Source organism: Chlorocebus sabaeus, chromosome 8 (genome assembly GCF_047675955.1).
Source record: "Chlorocebus sabaeus isolate Y175 chromosome 8, mChlSab1.0.hap1, whole genome shotgun sequence".
NCBI classification, from domain to species: domain Eukaryota; kingdom Metazoa; phylum Chordata; class Mammalia; order Primates; family Cercopithecidae; genus Chlorocebus; species Chlorocebus sabaeus.
In genome coordinates this window covers 13557769-13575243 of record NC_132911.1, presented here as the reverse complement: position 1 = coordinate 13575243, position 17475 = coordinate 13557769, and the positions used below count along the sequence as shown (strand labels likewise).

Here is a 17475-nt window from a genome sequence, read left to right as displayed (position 1 = left end):
GAGTTTGAAGAATAAAATAAGGCAAAAATATAGGATTAAGGAATTTACTAGTTTCCCGCCCCCCCCACCCCCACCCCGAAGAAACTTCAGTTTGATGGTGCAACTGATGGGAAATTTTCAAATAAATGAATTTCCACAAAGCTTGAATTTCACTGGATTAATGATAGAGGGTTATCAAGGCAAGGGTTATACCAAAAACTTTAAAAAACATTTACATTTATAAGAATAAATGTGAGTTCAAAGAGTCAAGACTAGTATCAGCTATCATATCTGTATTTAAGGTAAACTGTCCAAATCTTAAGACAAAACATACTCCTAGATTAAGTATGTTCAAAGCTTATCTAGACTTTATGTAAAGGTGGTAAAAAGATAATTTACCTAAGAATCTTCTTAATCTTCTCAATTTCATCATTAATCTTTAATAAAATTTTAAAAAATGTAATAAATGACAGTATGGGTAGCTCATGTGCTATCAAATAGGTTAATGCATATTTTTGCATTTCAATTCATTAGAGTTATAATGTTTACAATGAAGCTGTAAATTGAATCAAATATTGCTGCCTTTTAAAAAGTTCATAACCACAGAATCTTCTGATTATATTTGCTAAAGGGGCGTTCTTGATGATGCTTTCTCACTCAGGATTCTCTAGAAGCCTCAGTTTTGTGTGTGTTACTTCTCCTTTGCTTAGTGGTTTTATTTAAGTAAAGGGCAAATGACAACCTTAGTAATCACATACTTTGGAATTTTCTATTTCCTGAAAATATATATCTTAAGAGTAAACGAAGAAAGCTCTGCTCATCCACTGTAATGTTTTCATTTTTTGGAAGTAGGAATTAGGAAATGTATTATTTATATACTTTTTTTAAAATGTCATTTCCATCAAACCACATATTCATTCAAGTTGGAAATAATTTATTTTCTTTTTAATTCTGTTTTATTTACACGTGATTTTAAATTTCAAGTATTACTCTTATTGTTGACTAAAAGGCATGGAAAGAATTAATAAATGAGTTTTTCCTCCTAAAACTCAGAGAAGCAACTGCTAGTAAAACGTAACTTCTTGAAGCTTACAAAATGAGAGCCATATGGAAGTCTGGATCATTTCAGTGCTGATATATTTTAGTCTAATTTCATTAGTAACAACTTATTTTTGAAATATACTTCATTTTGAAGAAAATAGCTTTATTTTAATGCATTTTCCTTTTGATCACCAAATGTCTTTTTCTTTATCTCTGTCTTCTGAAACTGTTTAAGTGGATGAGAAGATATTACTTGGCATCCAAGAGTGAAGGCTTTGAGACATTTTTTTAAATGATGAAAAAAATACCAAATGAAAAGTCCAAACAGATTTTGAAATAATTTCTTTTCAGAAATCCTGGCAGCTTATCTTTCAGTCCTAAATGAACAGTATGGTGTTCTTTTTTTTTTTTTTCTTTTGCTTTCTTTCCAAGACAATTAATAATGTTATTTCCCTGTTTCATTAGAAAAAAATCACTTTGGCTATGCTCATAATAAGTTTCAGTACATTCAGATAATCATCTCAGGATGTTAATTTGTGTTAAAGTGTTAAACAAGGAGATACACTAGGAAACAGAAACTTAGCATGTTTTACATATCAGTTATAAAATAGAAAGCATTTTATGCATGCTTTTGTTAATTATTGTTTTATTCACATTCTTTAATTTACTGATCCTCAACTATGTAACACAATCCATAATCAGTACTAAGTATACAACTTTTATCAAGACAGTCTTTGACTTCAAGAAAGTCCTAAGTTACTGGAGAAGAGCTTAAAGCAAATTGCAATGCAATGTTAGAAATATACACCAGTAATTTTTGCAAGATCCTGGGGAAACTGGCCAGGAGGAGGAAAAGCTGCAAGAACCAAGAAAATGTTTCATAGATATGATAATTTAGATTCAGATCTTGAAAAATGAGAAGAGATTACCATCTAATGATGAGAAAGAGGTTGCATATGCTGAGAACAAGAAGGGGTTCTCATGACAGTCCATACACATGGCAAAATATTCGAGAGCTGTCTTGTCACTGAAATGTAAAATGCACAGAACTGCTAAGCAGTAAATCCTAAGGAATGTGGGCTTGACTTCTACAGATATTGGATTCGTGAAATATTTTAAGTGAGAGTTACAAAGTCAATTTTGTGTTTTAGAACATCATTTGGCACCAGTATGGAGGAATTATGAGCAGAAAATGTATGTGATATTGAAGACGTGGAAACAAGTACCCTAACAAGGATGTTGAACAAGAAAGGACATCTCGGTATACGTCCCCAGTTTACCTGGGTGTTTGGAATATAGTGTTACCATTAATCAAACTAGAATTAAAAAACAAAAGGACAGCACTTTGGGAGGCCGAGACGGGTGGATCACGAGGCCAGGAGATCCAGACCATCCTGGCTAACACAGTGAATCCCCGTCTCTACTAAAAAGTACAAAAGATTAGCCGGGCGTGGTGGCGGGCGCCTGTAGTCTCAGCTGCTTGGGAGGCTGAGGAGGGAGAATGAGGTGAACCAGGGAGGCAGAGCTTGCAGTGAACCGAGATCGCGCCACTGCACTCCAGCCTGGGTGACTGAGCGAGCCTCCGTCTCAAAAACAAACAAACAAACAAACAAAAAAACTTTCAAAAAAGGCTTTGAAATATGGATCCTTATCGATATTTATTAATTACCTCAAATACATCATGTGTGCAAGAATACAGTGGCATATAAGGAATATATCTTCATTTTTTGGGCCTGAAACATAAGCAACTCACATAATTAAAAACATGTAAGAATAGATATGGTAGATTAAACATAAGTGTTACAGGCAGTAAACCGTAAATATGTTCAGAGAATGAAGATATCTGCATATGCCTTAGGAGGTGAGAAATTAGTAAAGATATTTTATAAATAAGTAGAAGAAAAGATGTTTGAGCAGACAAATGGGGTCAGATTACAGGAATACTGAATACTGGGCAAAAGCAGTGTCCAAGAAAATAATTACAGCTTTTTGCACAGGTGAGCTATCAATGGTTTTGATAAAATTACTCCAGCAATGTATAGGTTGTGTTTTGTCGTGTTAAGTGGAGACAAAAACAACACTTAGATTATTAAAATAACACAAATAAGAGACATAGTATACGTTGAAATAGGTTGACATTTTATCTAATAAATTTTTCGGGATTCAAAGGAACCCTTTTTAATGGAATAAAAGAAATGCCAATTAATATTTTTTTCCAGTATTATTACTCCATCGCTTACCCAAAATAATTTATTTTCTTTTGATTCGGAGGAGCAAACTCCTTTCCACTTGTATTTAAGGAGGAATGAGAAGAGTTATTAGTATACAAGTTTTGACATGTTTGAAAAAAAAATCGTATAATTCTGTTAGAAATTGAAAGTACTTTAGAGATCATGTTATTCATGATCTGGTTTTTAATTTTACAAATAAAAACCAGAGGGCTTTAAATACTTGGCCAAGATTTAGAAACAAATTAAAGTAAACCTGGGAATAAAACAAGTCTATTCCCAGTTTAATCTAGATTTTAATACTAATTTAGATTGGGGAAACACATGCAAATAAAGAAAAAGAAAGTAAGGCAGGACGACTTCCAAAAGTTTGAATATATTTACTAATACAGATTCAAAATTGAAGATCATAAATAAATAGGAATCTTTCTGTCCCTTGAGATATAGAAAAATATCCCTGGACCTTATCCCTATTCTAGTGGAAGAATTTGAAATGCTGTCTGAGATTCCTGTGAAGTGCCATAGGGCTGGGAGGCTAGCTGTTCATGTCCTGTTAATCTTTGCCCCGTGGACTCTGGATTTCTCTTGTAGTTTCTCTTTCACATCATGTTGATATCTACATAAAATCCATCCCCTCCCCCCCACAAAAAAAAAAAAAAAAAACTCAGAAAATTCATGATCATAGTTGATTTCATTGGAAAAATAAAGGCCAGCAAAAGTTCTCATTTGGCAAATATCAGGTCAAATAACTTAAAAATACAATTTCCTGCCTGACTTTCTTTTTCTCAATGTGAGGAATTCTTGCCTTTCTTGGTTGGTTGTTTGCATTCTCTCTGGTGCTTTTCCTTGGGTTTCCTTTTCTTGTGCTACCTCTTCTTCTGGGACCAATGACTCCTGTAAAAAGTATATCTATGCCAACGGATGAATAATGAGTAGCATAGGATATAACATTTATAGTATAGATAACATTTAGAATATAGATAGCCACATCAGACGAAGTGCTTGCATTTAATTTTAATAATTTGTTTTTGAGGGTGTGGCATTTTATGTTAGGCATTTGCAAAGGGTAGTATCCTACCTTATGACTTAAACTCTTTAAATACAAAGTAGGACCATAATCCGTATCTGCCTTTTCTCCTTTCCAGCAAAAGAGAATATGCCATCCTTATTCTTTCCTGCAGAAGACAGAAATTATCATGTGAATGGCTTCTACTACTTTTGGACCCTGAATTTTCTTACCTCCTTTTTTTCTGACAATTGCAATAGCCAACAGTATAGGTTTCCCCTATGTCTTGTAACATTGTAGTCAGTTTAAATTATCTGAAACATCCTTTATAGGATTATATAATCAAGCACTATTGAACGTTATACCCTTTTGAACAGCCCCTTACAACAGCAATGAAAAACAAACATTTATTCAATAAGTTTACATATGCATATTAATGTGTATCTCTGTTATGTTCCTTCTGTCCTTTTTATGTCTATCCTTCTTTTTTTGTTTCTATGGTTTCTAGAGCCTGTGATGAGAACTCATGACAGTCTTTCTTTTCTCGAAGTGACTGTAAATCAGATCTGTCCTTGTGTATCAAAAGGATGTTGATAAATTGTTAGGGTTTCCAGGTCAAGTATAGGATGCCTTACTAATTTTGAATTTACTTAATTACTCATGACATGCTTTCAGTATAAGTATATCCCCTGTAAATATCCTTTACTTACACTAAAAAATGATTTGATGTGTATCTGAAATTCCAATTAACTCAGTGTCATATATTGTTATATTGCCAAATCTTGCAACCCTATTAATAATCCACATGGTAAAAATTTTCAATTCATGGGAGATAGAGTTTTTAATTTTTTAAAGTTTTTTTTTTTAAAGACAGTCTCCCCTCTGTTGTCCAGGCCAGAATGCAGTGGTGCAGTCTCAGCTCACTGCAACCTATGCCTCCCAGGTTCAATCTATTCTCTGTCTCAGCCTCCCAAGCGGCTGGGACTACTGTGCACCACCATGCCCTGCTAATTTTTGTATTTTTAGTAGAGAGGGAATTTTGCTATGTTGGCCAGGCTGATCTGGAACTCTTTGTCTCAGGTGATTTGCCTGCTTCATCCTCCTAAACTGTTGGGATTACAGGCATGAGCCACTGTGCATGTTCTGAGTTTTAATTTTTATGCTGTTAGAGTTCATACCTGGTTCAGGTGGCTTTTATCATCCCTTACTGATTTCCTTTAAGATTATCTGTGTCGCTTATTAATTTCGTACCTTTGGCTCATTCAGAACAGAAACAGGGACAGTGAATTTCTCATTTTCTAGAGGCCTGCATTTTGTTAATTACTCGTATTATTTAGTTTACAATTTCACCCTTTAAGTGGCATGATTACATATTTATTTCCTCAAGAATCCTTTAAAAATGATTATTTTTATATTGGAACTCAGAATTGAGACCTCTTTCAGTTTTTATTTCTCTTTGAAAATTTACACTTTTGATGACATTGTATTTTTATTTTCACTGATATAGTTTGTGCTTAGTTACTAAGTATGTCATTATGTATTTGAAAGTAAATATTACTGATGTCTAATTATATTTCTGTCACCTTATCTGGGAAATTTTCATAATCATGCAATAGTGGAAATTAATTTTTAAACTTTGCACATGGATAACTCTCTTTTCTGGGATGCATATCTTATTACAAAATGCCAGAGTCTCTCTTTGAGATATACAAATATGTATCTTGTAATATTCTTTCACATGCTATCTCCATCATGATCACAAAATTACTATTACCTCCAACTACTGTTTTACTTTTAAAGACCTATCTTAAGGAACATTCCACTTGGAGAAATAAAATAAATATCTTCCAAAATATCAACTGAATAAACTCCTTAAAGAAGTAACTTCTCAAAATTCATGAGGAAAAGTGTTAAAAACAAGGAGCATATGTCCTACAGAGTCACAGGAGAGACAGAGAGAGACAAGACAGAACACTATTAAACCCATTAAGTGTTCAACAAATGCCAATAGCTTTTAGTTTATAAACAGAAATCTGCAATCTTAGGGATTTACTGCAGCAGAACCTGGTAAGTTTGCCCTCAGAACCAGAATATAGATGAAATCATACAGTCTTTGAAAAAAAAATCTCTTCCTCTTCTATTCATGATCAAAGTCTGTATTGCTATATTATGCAAAGGAGTCATCTGATGGTTCTAATACATTTCCATATATAGCAATTTATTTAATACATTTCCATATATAGCAATTTATTTTTAAGGGATTAGAATTTTAGCTTTAATTTCCTAGTGGCAATTTCATCATTGCCTCTTGAATTAATATGTTTTACATGATTTTTTCTCATTAGACAAAAGCATATTTGTTTTGTATACTTCAAATATATATTTTTATGTTACATTGTATAATTTAGCTAGTGTCGAAGCCACTGATGGAACAGATATGAGGTTCTTAAACTAAGAAGTTTGAAGAAGATTAGATCAAAAAACAAAATCATAAAGTTTATTTTGAGGGTGATAATCAAAGACATTTATGCAAAATTACAGAAAAGATTTTCTCAGTGTCATCTTATTTGGAGCATTTTTTTTTCCACTTGATTTCGGTAATTGAAGAATCCTTCCATTTTACTTAAATTATGAAAAAGCTATGGGAATCTGGAAAAAAAAAACAAAACTAGATTCAGTAAATGAAAGCTGAGATAGAGTATCATTCAACCTCCTGAGAAAAGTGTTAGAGTATATGACCTCTTTGGAAAACTATGATGCCATATGAAACCAACTATAACAACATGATTTAAAGCAGTTCATGGTTTTAGATAAAGCCCTAACCCCAGAGAGGTCAAAGTAACATGACATGTTCTCTCTCATTTGGTGGTTACTGTAATCAAAGGTGGGAGCTCTGTGTGTGAGAACTGCTAAACATCTATCAGGGTATGTCTGTAAAAACCAATAGTAGGCTACACTGGAGCTCACCTCCACATTTTTATTCATGACCTGCTATTATTTATAGAAACACAGAATTAAGTATTGTGATGTATCCCTCCCTCAATTTCCCTTAACTGGAAAATAAGGCAAGGGACAGAGATAAGCTTTTGTTCTTTAATGAGAGAGTGGGAATCTTGACTTTTATAAATAATTTAATTTTAAAATCAGTTAATATATAATGACATTTACATTTACCTTGATTGACTCTTCCCTGCCTGGTGATATTCTTCCAATTCTTCTCATTCATATCCTGTGATATGGTTTGGCTCTGTGTCCCCTCTCAAATCTCATCGAGAAAATTGTACTCCTATAATGCCCATGTGTTGTGGGAGGGACCCGGTAGATGATAATTGAATCATGGGGGCGGTTTCCCCCATAATGTTCTTGTGGTAGTGAATAAGTCTCATAAGATCTGATGGTTTTATCAGGGGTTTCTGCTCTTGCATCTTCCTCATTTTTCTCTTGCCACCGCCATATATGAAGTGCCTGTTGCCTCCTGCAATGATTCTGAGGCCTCCCCAGCCATGTGGAACTGCAAGTCCAATTAAACCTCTTTTTCTCTTCAGTCTCGGGTATGTCTTTATCAGCAGTGTGAAAACGGACTAATAGATGATATATACCTATTTTAAGTTTTCTCTCTTTGGGAAGAATATTTGATGCATAAAAATAGAGATGAAAGTCACTGTGTGGACTTGCCTATACTGACTGCTATATTCATGCTACCCCCAGGCACTGAAGGAGCCGTATTTGGGCACTCTGTGGAGACGCCGCACATCAGAGCAGAGCCATCCCAAGATCTCAGGTAAGTGCTTCCTCTTACACATGTGGCCTAAATTCCATCACTGTTTAGTTCTCCATCATTTAGGAGAACTAAAATAGACAGCTAGACAATGTTTCCCCCAATATACTTAAAATAAATACAAAAATGAATATATTAGATAGCAAGAATGTAGAAAAGAAAAGGCAAAGGCAGTTATAGAGTAAGTCAGAGGAACTAATAAAAATAGGGATGCTGAGGTCGGGTGTGGTGGCTCACACCTGTAATCCCAGCACTTTGGGAGGCCAAGGTAGGAGGATCAGTTGAGATCATAAGTTCAAGACCTGGCAACATAAAAATTAGTCGAACATGGTGGTGCACATGTGTAGTCCAAGTTAGTCAGGAGGCTGAGACCAGAGGATTGCTTGAGCCCAGGAGGTCGATGCTGCAGTGAGCTATGATCATGCTGCTGTACTTCAGCCTGGAAAACACAGTAAGACCCCATCTGTAAAAATGAAACAAAACACAATAAAAACAACAACAAAAACAGGAATGCTGGAAAATCCAACATATATAATGAAATATATGGCATCTATAGGAATAAAGACAGGGCAAATAGGGAGCTGAGAAAGCTATAAATGATCACAGAGTATTGCATAAAGGGGAATATGGAAGCAAATGGAAGCTAATCAGAAAAAGGCAGAACTTAATTGGACTTGGATGGAGTTCCTGAGTCTAATATTTCCAATGGAATAAACTATTTCCTGATAGTGTAATGGTTCTAGGAGGCAGTTATTTGTAAAAGCTCTCACCATCCAGAAAATTCCAACATTATAGGGAATTCTTCCCAGGATAATTATTACCACTGTTGATTAAATTCAAAATATTAAAATCTAGATTCCTCATACAAAACTGCTCAGTGGATGTTCTATAATTCAATACATAAGATTTGGTGATTATGGTTTAATAATTTATGATAGGAAAATTACATTCTGACATGAACTTATTATTGTATAGGAAAAGGAAATATGCAAATACTGCTGATAAAACCTAATCACATATTAAAAGTCACTTTTAAAGTTGGATCAAAGTATCAACCTGAGAGACACAGTTGCTGTCTTGGGAAGCAAAATAAAAATATTAAGTTAAAAAACTTTTTTATTCATAAGGATTGGTGTTTAGCCCTTCACACTGGATGAGTGTATACGTACTCAGATGGAAACAAAAAATAAAGTTGAAAATCTTTAAGGCAACAAAACCATACTTTACAACAGTAAATTTTTTAGTCCTTTAGAGTCCTATGAAAAAATTTCCTAAAGAACTCAGTTTCTCACTACTTGAGTAACACAGATTCAAACAAGCTAGGGAACAATATTAGAAAAAAAGTGGCCTTCTTCAAGAACTAAGACTTATTTTAGAAGACCAACGTAATCATTACCTACTCTAGATAGAAACCCTAGGGATTTAGGAGTGTGCTGAGGAGTGTGTGTAAACAGCATCTCATAGGGTGCTAAAATCTTCATTTATGGCTTTTTTTTTTTAGGGAGGAATTAAACAACTTTTGTGAAAATATTTATTGTATCTGTCTTCTCCTAACAAACTATAAATTCCATTAGAACAGGATACACATGTCCCTTGTTCATCCTTAATGCTGGAGCAGCCAGCACTGTTATCTTACACATCCCAGTTGCAATAAGTATTTGTTAATGTGAGTTACTGAAACTTAGCAAAGACGAAAAATGGGGATATTAACTAAATGAGTTGCAATATAAGGAAAGTGGCTGCAGTCATATTACAAAGGCACATGTTGGCTGCAGTCATTACTGTATTACAAAGGCACATGTGGAGAGCATTGATTCCAATTTTTTTCATCTGTGTTTTAATACAGACACAGCTGTTTACTAATTTATTCAATAAACTTGAAAAATTACATTTATAGAAGTATTTTTAAATTATTTACATTTATTCTTAAGAAATATTTTTTTATTTCTAACGTTTTAGTAACTATGGAGAGTCTATTGTTAAAAGAGGAATAAGAACCAACTGGTATTTTAATTATCTTGCTGACATATTTCACAATTCATAAGTGAAAATGTGAACGATATTATATCTAGTTTATAGTGTTTCTGGTTTTCATTTTCTAATTATTCATCATTATTTAAACATCGCACTAAGCTGGATTTATCAGCTGGTTGTAAAAGCAGACTGGCAATCCCGAAGATAAGTATTACTAAATTTCCAAACTGAAACAGAAGCAAAGTCGAGTAATTATGTAGGTATTCAATTATTTATTTGTGTAATGAACATTAAAAGCAGGGTGTTTGAGAAAAACTTTACAAGCCTTGCTGACAGTTTTCCTTTCAGAGAACTAAGTACTGTCACTTGAGGCCTAGTTCTATTCAACACGGTTTCATTGGTTGGCCAAGTCAATAAACTGTTAATTTAGGGAGTAAGTAGCCATGTTTTCTTTGATTTAGACTTCAGAAAAAATTTCAAAAGTCTATTATATTAATAGAGTATTAATATTTTGGTGAAGAAATGTGGTGATTTCTATAACTTATTTATTCAGCAGATGTTTGATGAGTATCTACTATTTCTCAAGTTCTGTTTTCATGTGCATTTTAAAACTGTGGATTTTCTTTGATTTTTTTTTTTTTTAGATAAAATACTGTTTTGTAGTATGGAGTCTATATTTTAAAAGGCTAAACAATGTGTGTTAAATAGTTAACAAAGACATAATAGTAAATTTGCCCACAACAGCCCAATGTTCACTTTTTTATTTCTTACATTAACATATAGTTAAGTTGCTACAGTTTGAAGAGTTTCTGTACCTATGGTAAAAAGTGATGAAATTAATTATACAGTGCCGATTTCCTACAGATTTATTTTTGGATCTGAGATCCATTAAGTACAGAATAAGAAAATAATCTGCACTTGGATTCTGTAAAATGAATTAATATTTAATCATATATTTGGCATCTTTTCCTAATTCTCATTCTTGCAAAAATACACCTTAACACAGAAATATTAAGGTTTGCAGGCTCCAAGTTAATCTCTTGAAACACATAGCTCTAATATACATCATTAATATATTCAAGGAAAAAAACTCTATTAAGCAGTCAGGATGTTGTCTGAGACATTTCCTCAACAAAGGGGTAGATCGCTTTGCTGGTGTTCTTCTACCTATGAGAAGAACATTATGATAAAGTAGTATATTTGCTTTCTTTCCTTTCCTTTTCCCTACCTTTCTTTTTGTTTCTTCTGATGTTTAAGTTCTGCTTAATACTTAACAATTGCATTCTTGCAACTTAGGTTGTTTTAAAGTCTGAATTCTTTTAAAGTCTGAATTCTTTTTTCTGAAGGTTGAGAATTCTTCTAGAGATTTAGGCCACAGACTTTTTAAATTTGATAGTTGCATAACACCTTAAAAACAGTATCTTCTTGCATCTTTGGTATATAAACACCATGAAAAACAGAATGCTTTTGAAAAACCAGGTGGTAGAGGGACTTGAGTTAAACGTTAATCCTTCTCTCTCTGTCATACTACTAGCTACCCACTGTGAAAGCTAGTCTGAAACTCACTGCTATATTTGCTGTAATGCTTTCCACATGAATACAATTATAAGTCACTAATTCCATTGACTATTTACATAGAAATCCACAAGTAGTGCCAATAAACTTAGGTTTCCTTTTTCAATAGGCTTTTTCAGAGAATATTTCATAATAACATGAATAGTTTAATTGAAAACCTGTACTATAATATAAGTAAGTCTGTGAAACCCTCCTCAGTGAACGGGAGAATTTCCATACAAGAGAGAAGTGGGACACCATTTTCGTTTTTCTTTTTTGTGACGGAGTCTCGCTCTGTCGCCCAGTGTGGAGTGCAGTGGTGTGATCTCTGCTCGCTGCAAGCTCCTCCTTCCTGGTTCACGCCATTCTCCTGCCTCAGCCTCCCGAGTAGCTGGGACTACAGGGGCCCGCCACTACGCTTGGCCTCCCAAAGTGCTGGGTTTACAGGCATGAGCCACCGTACCTGGCCATGGGACAACATTTAATTGTTGATGCTGTGTTGCTAAGAGTCTGCGTAGTTCTAGAAGGGTTATGTATCAGGGAAAAATCAGTGATAAAAAATACATTTTAACATTCAAATTTTGACATTTAGATACTGTGTGTAAAATGCTAATAGTAAATTGTGTAAGGGGATTATGAGTGATTGTCTTCAAGTTTTCAAATATGCTATGGAAATCAAATATTCTATGGAAAATACGGGGAGTTCTGTTTAATTAAAAAAAATACAGACGTTTATTAAAAATAGATACATTCAAAACCTCTCCCCTTCAGGGATTATATGAGGATAGATCTCCAAATGGCCCATAGGGATTACAATTTTAAAGTTGCAAGAGAAAATGAAAGTGTTGAAACCACTTCTAAATGCTGGTTCTGCTCCTTCCATATCACTTTTAAGTTTGACTTTCCTGCTGAGAGGGAGCTGAACTCCAGAGACCTAAGCATTTGATGTGGTTCTTTCTGCAAAACAACTCTGAATTTATTGCCTCAGAAACCGAAAACAAAACCAGTTGTGCTGGATAACAGTGAATGTGAGCCTGAGGGGACCCACCTCTTAAACTCCCGTGGTCAAGGGGATCACAGGCAGTTGCATCCCCAAGGCAGAAAGCTGATCTAAAAAGACCAATGCATGGATCCTACCTCTTCTCATACTAGCACTTTTTACCACTGTATTCTAGTTCCTGTATTGTGTCATTTTGCTTTTTCTCTAGTGTCATATTTTAAGATAATTTGAAAACTGCCTCCCAACTCTCTTTCTATAGGCATGACTGTGTAAAACGCTTGTTTTTTTGCCCTCATAATTTATGTAGCCAACCTTCAATCACATTTATACTTGTATATTACCCTCCTATTGATTTATATTACCCTCCTATTGATTTTTCTTTCCTAGACTAATGTCACTCATTCTGTGGACATTTCACGGGGCCATCAGAGTTAGTTGATGTAGAAAATGTCTTATTTCATTATTTTAATCAGTTTCTAGAGGTGTCAAGTTCATAATATTTTGTGCATGCCTGAAAGTTTGCAATATTAATGATTTTCATTAACTCATTCATGTTTACAAGACAGGGATTCTTTATTGAGGAATACATATATCTACATCTTAAACTGCAGTACTATTTTTTTTATTAAACCTCCATCATTAATATTAGTGAGTTATTCAAAATTTTAGCAAGTATACTTACCACACCCTACTTTTCATGAGCATTATGAGGGGAAACAGCAAAAGAAACCATAAGCAAATTGTCATGAACGTGAGAGTCAATACTTGATGTGAATACATGTAGATTTTGATAAAGAGCCAAAAATAGATAAGTCAATCAAAAATTGTTCTAAAACTCATTTGGGCTTTGCCTAACATGGTAGGACTCTTTCTTTATTCCTGTCTGGTCTGTATGTTTTTCTGGTGGTTGTTTTAAGTTGACTAATGTTGTCTTCTAGTTTATCAAAAATTTTCTTTTTTCTATGAATGATTTTTTTTTTTTGTTTTTCCCTCAGGCTTGAATCACCCACCAGATCCTTGATCATGGAAGCTCCTCGTGGGGTCCAGGTGAGTGCTGCTGCAGGAGACTTCAAGGCCACCTGCAGGAAGGAGCTCCATTTGCAGTCTACAGAAGGGGAGGTGAGTCCCCGAAAGGTCGGCCCTGGCCCTTTACTGCTGAGGGTGCATGTTCTCAAATTATATGCATATGGTTCCAGGGGAAGCATAAAGAAGTGCTTTGTGGAAAAGTTTAAATTATACAAATACATACTTATTTCTTGAATATGAAATTTGGTAACAATGTTACTAAGTTACAACTCCATTTATTTTCTACTGAAAGATATTCCTTCACAAGTCAATTATAAATGGGACATCTAAATACTTGATATTAATTATATTTATCTGCCCATTTTGAAAATACAAGATAATGTCAAGAATAATGACAGTCCTTTTTAAATGCTTGTTATATCTTGATACTCAGAAAGTTCTTCCAGAAAGCACTTTGGTTGTTTGTTTACATAGAGTACCTTTATTTATCTAAAAGGAAAACAAAAGTTTTACTGTTTATAAATTATCATTTCATAAATTTAGGTTTAATAAATGTCCTGGATAAGGATGTACACATTAATATTTTTATTTTATATTACCTTTATTCCCCAAGCATTTCCTTTAAATCTTGTTGCTACTCCTGTAGACATTATTTTTTTCTCTTGCTCTGTGCTTTAAATAATACTTTGTCTTTGGTGTTCTACTCTTCCACTATAAAGTCATAAGTATACATGCATTTTATTTACCGTCATTGCTGTATCTGCAGAATCACATTTTAATCAATTCTGGAAATTTGCATTATTTCTTCAGATAAACTCTGAAGACATAACTTTGCATTTTCACACCTCCCACATCTCTTACCCTCTCCTTCCCAGTTTCGATTTCTTTGTTAGGTCTGTATTTTCAGGGTTCTCCCCAGTATCTAATCTCTTATTTTATCCATACATTGAGCTTTAGTGATTATGTTTTTAATTTCTAGCATTCTCATCTTTTTTTTTTTTTTTTTTTTCCAAATCTGGACATCTTGGCAAATGTTTTCATGCCTGTTCATTTTTAATTCTACCTTAGTTAAATGCTCATACATGATTCATATGCTAGTCTGTATATTTTTACTAGAATTTTGAACGTTCTTGACGGTCTAACTCTGTTGCATTGCTTTTCCTACGGATACATTCCCTTAGTAGAAAATACATTTTATTTTCCTCTTGTGTTATTTATATAATTATGAGCCCACAAAGGTTAAATTATGAGAAGAAAAAGAAAAGAATGAAAGGAGAAGTTGAAAGGCATGTTCTGGAGTATTTCAGTCCTCTTCAGATATAATGATGAGGTCATAATTTTATACAGGCAGAAGGAATATTCCTTTTTTTTTATCTTTATACCATTATCTCAGTTATTAATTCCAGATTAATTTTAACTATACATTTTGTTTCCTTTTTAAAAGTAGATTTACTAGTAGGACCATATTAGAGTCTTAGCAGATATTACAACATAAATGATCTAGCAATCTAATGTATAATATTTTGAAAATATATTAATATATTCTGTCAGGGTTTCTTTCCACTACAGTTGTAGACCACAATCCTTTGTCTAACACAGCAGGATGGAAGTCTTTCTTAAACATCTTGCATTCTATTTAAAGAGTTGCTTTGGGCTGGGCGCGGTGGCTCAAGCCTGTAATCTCAGCACTTTGGGAGGCCGAGGCAGGCAGATCACGAGGTCAGGAGATCCAGACCATCCTGGCTAACATGGTGAAACCCCGTCTCTACTAAAAAATACAAAAAACTAGCAAATACAAAAAACTAGCCGGGCGAGGTGGCGGGAGCCTGTAGTCCCAGCTACTCGGGAGACTGAGGCAGGAGAATGGCCTAAACCCGGGAGGCGGAGCTTGCAGTGAGCCGAGATCCTGCCACTGCACTCCAGTCTGGGCGACAGAGCGAGACTCCGCCTCAAAAAAAAAAAAGAGTTGCTTTGATAATGGTAACTGTTTCATTCAAATTGCTCGTAATATTGATTATTATTAATATCTATTTTGTCCCATATGTCCTTTGATTCAATTATATATTATAACTTCATTGTCAAATGAGTATTATGCTGTAAATACATCATAGCCACAGGTTTTCATCTGTGGATTTTTTTTTTATAGTAACAAAATAAAAGTACAGAAAAGCACAGCACTTAAAACAGCATGTCTTTTTCCTATGAAGAAATAGCATTTACTAAACAATATAGAGGTATATAATGTCCTTATCCTTAGATAGTTTTTAAACTACTTAATATCAGTCATGGTATTGAGGTATCTAAAATGATGGATAAAATGTAGAAGAATGAAATGGTATGTAAAATTCTGCACTGTTGAAAATTCATAGTCATTTCAGACATAGTATTATAAAGTATTTCAGACTCAGTCTGGAAACCAACATAAATTGTAATTGTATGGAGAATACTGTAAATGATGTAATACAATAACAGCATATATACCACAAGATCACAGAAAAATAATAAAGCATTTTTTTTGAGACGGAGTCTCGCTGTTGTCACCCAGGCTGGAGTGCAGTGGCATGATCTCGGTTCACTGCAACCTCCACCTGCTGGGTTCAAGCTATTCTCCTGCCTCAGCCTCCCTAGTAGCTGGGATTACAGGCACCTGCCACCACGCCTGGCTAATTTTTGTACTTTTAGTAGAGACAGGGTGTCGCCATGTTGGTCGGGCTGGTCTCGAACTCCTGACCTTGTGATCTTCCTGCCTTGGCCTCCCCAAGTGCTGGAATTACAGGCATGAGTCACCGCACCTGGCCGAAAACAATTTTTTGTTTTGAAAATTAAGATACCCTTTGTGAGTCCTGGGCCAGATTTCAACAGGTGACAGAAGGATAAATGAATTATTGGTAGAGGAAAGACACTGGACTGTGACTTAAGAGCTCAGGGAAGAGTTCCAGAACCGATGGATTATGTGGTTTATAAGACAATATTGAAGAGCTATATCAATTTTAGAAGTTGGAAAGTGAACAGCCTCACTGCCCTGGCAGAACAGAAAAAGATATGATGAAGTTCATCCATGGTGCAGGAATGCTATGTTGAAAAGAATATATAACAGCCCGTTTAATCTTATGACTTACACCTCTATGTCAAGCCAAGACAATATCATTTTCTCTTTCTGAGGACTTCGTATGAATGAATTTATCCATTATAAAAAATGACTTTTTTTATATGGTTGGAGCTACGGTTTGGATCTCAGAAACGTATGGAATTGTAAGCATTGTAATATAGCCAAATACAATCTAAAGCAGCCCCTAAATGGATAGGAGAGCCGGAGAACACCATTATGGCTATGCTGAAGCAAGTTACTCATCGTAAGGCTTGAGTACTTCAAGGTTTACTCCATTGATGAGGCCTCCATAGTTCATGCTTGATTCTAAGGTGTCACCTGCAAGCCTTACTTACTCTTACAGTCATCTGATCAATCCCACATGAGCCCTCTTCTCCATATCTCCATTAGATTTTCATATCTCCCTCCTTAACTCTGTATGTCTCAAGGTTTCTTATCCGAAACACCAGCTTTTAGTATTTCTTCAAGGTGAACTTAACTCCAAACCTGTAGACTTAAACCCCACAGTCTCAAAGCTTGCCCCTATAATACTTTCGGCATTTTCAAAGCTTGAGGATGCCTTTCCTCTGCACACATGCTAGCTCCTGAAAAGTTGTAAGGAAAAGAGACTGAACTACACAAGCCCACTTCCTCTTCCACTCAGTCAATAAAAGGAATCATCTTGCATTCCCTGGGGAGAAGTAAGAGAACCCCAAGTATAACACAGGAAGAAATGAGACCAAACATCCATACCCCAAAAATGTATTGCCTTGGGTTTTTGTTGTTGTTTGCTTAGTTTTA

The 17475-nt window shown here is 34.7% G+C and overlaps 1 protein-coding gene across 2 annotated transcripts in view; it reads left to right on the top strand.

Moving 5' to 3' along the window:
- The window catches only part of SGCZ (sarcoglycan zeta), a 480578-nt gene that overhangs the window by 452572 nt on the left and 10531 nt on the right, over nucleotides 1–17475 (top strand). For both annotated transcript variants that reach the window (XM_073018632.1, XM_037983832.2), the window contains 2 exons: nucleotides 7963–8035; nucleotides 13556–13679. In XM_073018632.1, coding sequence (XP_072874733.1) covers nucleotides 7963–8035; nucleotides 13556–13679 — 197 coding nt within the window. The remainder of the gene's footprint in view (nucleotides 1–7962; nucleotides 8036–13555; nucleotides 13680–17475) is intronic.